This window comes from Dermochelys coriacea, chromosome 16 (assembly GCF_009764565.3).
Source record: "Dermochelys coriacea isolate rDerCor1 chromosome 16, rDerCor1.pri.v4, whole genome shotgun sequence".
Lineage (NCBI taxonomy): Eukaryota > Metazoa > Chordata > Testudines > Dermochelyidae > Dermochelys > Dermochelys coriacea.
Genome location: NC_050083.1, coordinates 4,575,090 through 4,579,019, shown reverse-complemented (window position 1 = coordinate 4,579,019; position 3,930 = coordinate 4,575,090). Strand labels below are relative to the sequence as shown.

At 58.9% G+C, this 3,930-nt stretch overlaps 1 protein-coding gene across 1 annotated transcript; it reads right to left on the bottom strand.

The window, feature by feature from the left end:
• Positions 1-381: 381 nt before the first annotated feature.
• On the bottom strand, positions 382-2,952 carry RNF208 (ring finger protein 208). Its single transcript, XM_038374767.2, has one exon. It carries the CDS (start codon positions 2,100-2,102, stop codon positions 1,281-1,283), a length of 822 nt encoding a protein of 273 aa, XP_038230695.1. The 5' UTR covers positions 2,103-2,952; the 3' UTR covers positions 382-1,280.
• Between the last annotated feature and the right edge of the window lie 978 nt (positions 2,953-3,930).

Below are 3,930 nucleotides of genomic sequence, written 5' to 3'. Positions count from 1 at the left end.
GCAGCTGCTTCCCTCCTCTCCCCGCTGTGTGAGAGCTAACAGAGGGCATGGTGCTGGGTAGCCGCTCTCAGCACAGCCCCTTTGGGGACAGGGACGCTGTCATAGTCCGACCGGTCACCCCATCCTCTGCAGTTTGTAGTACAAGGGGCTTTGGTGGCCTTGGCTTGCTAGCCAGATACCCTCTGGGGCCCCCAGTCCTGGGCTGCCCTACTGGGGAACAGGAGCCTTGCTGGAGGGGTAGAAGGGAGGAACATAGCATGGCATACTTTGACAAAAGCTTCAGCCTCTGCACTACTGCGCACCTGGCAGCATGGAGCAGAAAGGCTGAGTGAGGAGATCTGCAGGCCCCTCCCCTCCCAGAGACATACAGAACCCATGGAAGAAGGATCACAACTCAATGCCTTTATTAACACGAACCACCCAAAGGATGGGGCGTCACCAGACAGGGATGGGCAAACAAAGATCCTCCAAAACGAGGACAAATGGGAGTTTTCCTGGAGGGCCTGTGAAGGAAATGGGCTACATCCGTTAATAATGGGAGGCCAATGGCAACGGGTTTAATTGGCTGCAGTTACTTTGATGCATGTCAGCTTGGCCACCGAGATGAAAACTTTGGCAAATAACACAGAGAGGATCTGACTGACGTGTGGCAACCTCCCCATCCCATCCCTGTGGGAGGCAGGTTCAGGTCTCACATGCCGCCCAGTTCAGCCCTGGGAAGCTCCTGGGCTCCTCACCTGTGTTACCTCTGTATGAGTGTGCTGAGCAGCATGGGGGCGCCAGCGCCGCGGGTCAGCCAGGCCAGTGGTGGGGCCGCGCCTGGGCGGAGCTGCTCCACCCTGACCAGACCACAGAGCCAGGGGAAGGGAACAGGAAGCAAGCTGCCCAGGGAGTGAGCACAGCGGGCTGGGTGGCACCTGTCCAGACGCACAGGGGGAGCGTGAGCCGCAGAATAGGAATGTCCCTTGCTCTGGAGCACTGCCAGGCCCAAGGGGAGCGCCTCTGCTCAGCCAGTGGCTTCATATTACCAAGGGGGCTGTGTTCCCAGCAGCCCCCACCTAAACTTGAGCGCTGAGCAGGTGGGGATGCCCTGTGCTGGAGCGGGGAGCTGGGCCAGAGGGATGATGTGTATAGCACCTGCAATGCCAGGGGAGCTAGTCAGACCTGCCACCCTCACTCGGTCCTGTCATCCCCTGGGACTGGTCCGTGGTCTTCTCTCACACTGTCCGGCCCCCGTGGCAGGGAGGCGGTGCAGAGCTAGGCAGGGTGGGGTGCACAGGTTACATGATGGTGCAGGAAGACAGTGGATTTCGGATGTGGCAGGTGCAGGCTGCGCCGCAGTACTGGCGGAAGGTCTGGTAGCAGCTGCGGTCGGTGTCACTGCTCCACTGCACGGGGTTGGTAGCCAGGGCCTCAGCGGGCAGTCTGTTCAGAATACTGGTGTTCACTGCCAGCGCGGCCAGCCCATAGTCGGTGAAGAGCACGGTTTCCCGCTTGCAGGTGGGGCAGGAGATGAATTTGTACTTGGGGCAGGACTCATAGAGGATCTGCAGGCACTCCTCGCACACCGAGTGCAGGCAGGAGAGGATGCGGGGCCGCTTGTTGGTGAAGTTGTACATGTGGCCGCAGGTGGGGCACTCGAGGGGTTCACACGGTGTGGAGGGGTGCAGTACGTACTGGTTAACGATCACCTCATCTGAGGGCGGCTGGCGGTGGTAACAGACCTCCGAGCTGCCCTTGCGCTGCCCTTGGTATATTCGCTCTCGCCGCGGCAGGGGTGGAGTCCGGGGCAGCCCCAGAGAGCCAGGATTACTGTCCAGTGCAGGAATGTCCCCGCAAGCCTGATTGACAATGATCTCGGACTCTGATGGCCAGGCGCGCTTGGCCACGAGGGGGGGCTCCCGGCGGGGCGCTGAGGTGTAGCGCGGCTGGGAGGCCTGGAGTTCCGAGAACTTCTCTGGGTGGATGATCTTCATCGCCTCCATTTTGATGATGACTTGTTGCCCTTTGAGACACGACATGAGGATGGTTTTCACATTGCTGTCCGCTGCTCTGGGCTCTGCAAGGGGAGCCTGCATGAGGCTAGAACACGCTGGCAGCATGCAGAGCTTTCAATCGTGTTCGGGCAGTGAAGCGATAGGGCTGGAGAAAGCCGCTGGAGCATGGGCACATCCTGGGAGAAAGGTGCAGCTCTAGGCAACCAAGTTCACTCTGGATTCCAGTCACCCTAGCTTCCCCCGCATTCCTAGAGGTGCTGCTTCCGCAGATGGAGGCATGCACAGGAAGTGGCTGCAGTCACAACAGCATTCTGCTGAGCGGAGCCTTTCCGCTCCTAAGTTCCAATCTGATGATCAAAGTTCTTCGTCCCCGCAGTGCCTTTCTCATATGCTTAATCCTGTGGCAGCCCTGTCATGGAGAGATGTCCCACTCTCTGTGTGCTGTCGCTTTCCAAGCCAGATCATCATCAGCTGGAAACGGCAAACTCAGGCAAGAGGCTTAGGGACAGTCAGGCTTTCTCCTGGCCCTGGAGCAGATGAGTCAGGGTTCCAGTTCATCCCAGGACAGCTACCAGCAGGCATATGCTCAGTGCAGCCTGCGAGGAGGGCTCCCTGCACCTTTCCACAGGTGCCCTGCCCCCACCCAGCCTGTATTCCTCTTTCTGGGTAAAATCCTGGCAGGGCTGAAGAATGTGTGTGTGAATTCCTTTGCTCTGACTTTGTCTCTCCCACTCCCAGTCACTGAGGTTCGCGGAGCCTGCAGCTCCCCCAGGGTGAGTAGCTGGGCACCAGACCCAGAGCCAGGAAGCGTCCTGCTGGGGTGAGGAGCGGACCGGGCTCACCTTTGCAGTGGCATGCTCCGTTGGTGGGGATGCAGGGGGTGTAGCACTGATCAGACCTGCCGCGCTGCCCCAGCCTCAGCTCCACGTTCCCTGCAGCCACTCACAGGAAAAGGCTGGAAACACAAAGCAAAAGGAAGTTGGAGACTCTGCTCAAGGGAGATCTGAAATCTGCAAGTGTTCAATGGGGATCACTGGGTGGCTGGAGCCAGCGCCTCACTCTCTGCTCCTTGGGCAGACCCAAGGAGCACACCCTAGAGCCCTGGCTGGCTGCCCAGCACAGCTGCAAGACATGGGAGTCACCACGCATTCCCCACAGGCCTCTGTTCTCCAGTACCTACCTGTCAGTTTCCCAGGGCTGGGCTTGAGGAGGGGGGATTCTGGGGGAGAGGCCAGACCAAAGCCTGGGACAGACTCTGATGTCTCCCCTAGAAATCCCAGATGCATAAGTAGCCTGTTACTCCCCCTCCCACTCCTAGGTCTGAGGGGCCCTTTCTCAGGTGGTCAGGGCTCCCTACTCTGCCTCTAGATTTGTGCATTTGACCCCTGCCATCGATTGTGTCACTCTCCCCACATTATCTCACACACATTCGCTCCGCCCTGGCTTCTCTCTCTCTTCCGTGTCCCCCATCCCAGTCCTCTTGGGACGGGGCCTGAGAAGGCACCAGTGTTTCAGGGGTGAAGGGGTGACTGTCACTGTAGGTATTGCCTTCCTAGTGGCAAGGAGACAGCCCTGTCCCTCTGGAGAGGACGATGGAGGCTCCTTCATTGCAGGCCTGGCAAATTCCTACCTTGTGTTAGCGAGGAGCTGCCTCAGCACGCTCCAGCCAAACTCTGCAAGAACTGATCATGGGGCCATGCACCCATGGAACCACCTAAAGGAGGCTGCTTGGCCACAGGACCATTCAACAGGGCTGTCCGGCTATGGGGCAGCCCCAGAAGGGACCATCTGGCTAAGGGGCTGTCCAAAGAGCCAGCTGAGGGAACTGGTCAAGGGATTTTACCCCATCCAAATCTCTCATTCATCCCAAATGTCTTGCTCTAATGCAGTGGGGATCAGCAGAAAGCGGGTGGAAGAGCTGGTGAGTTAGCTG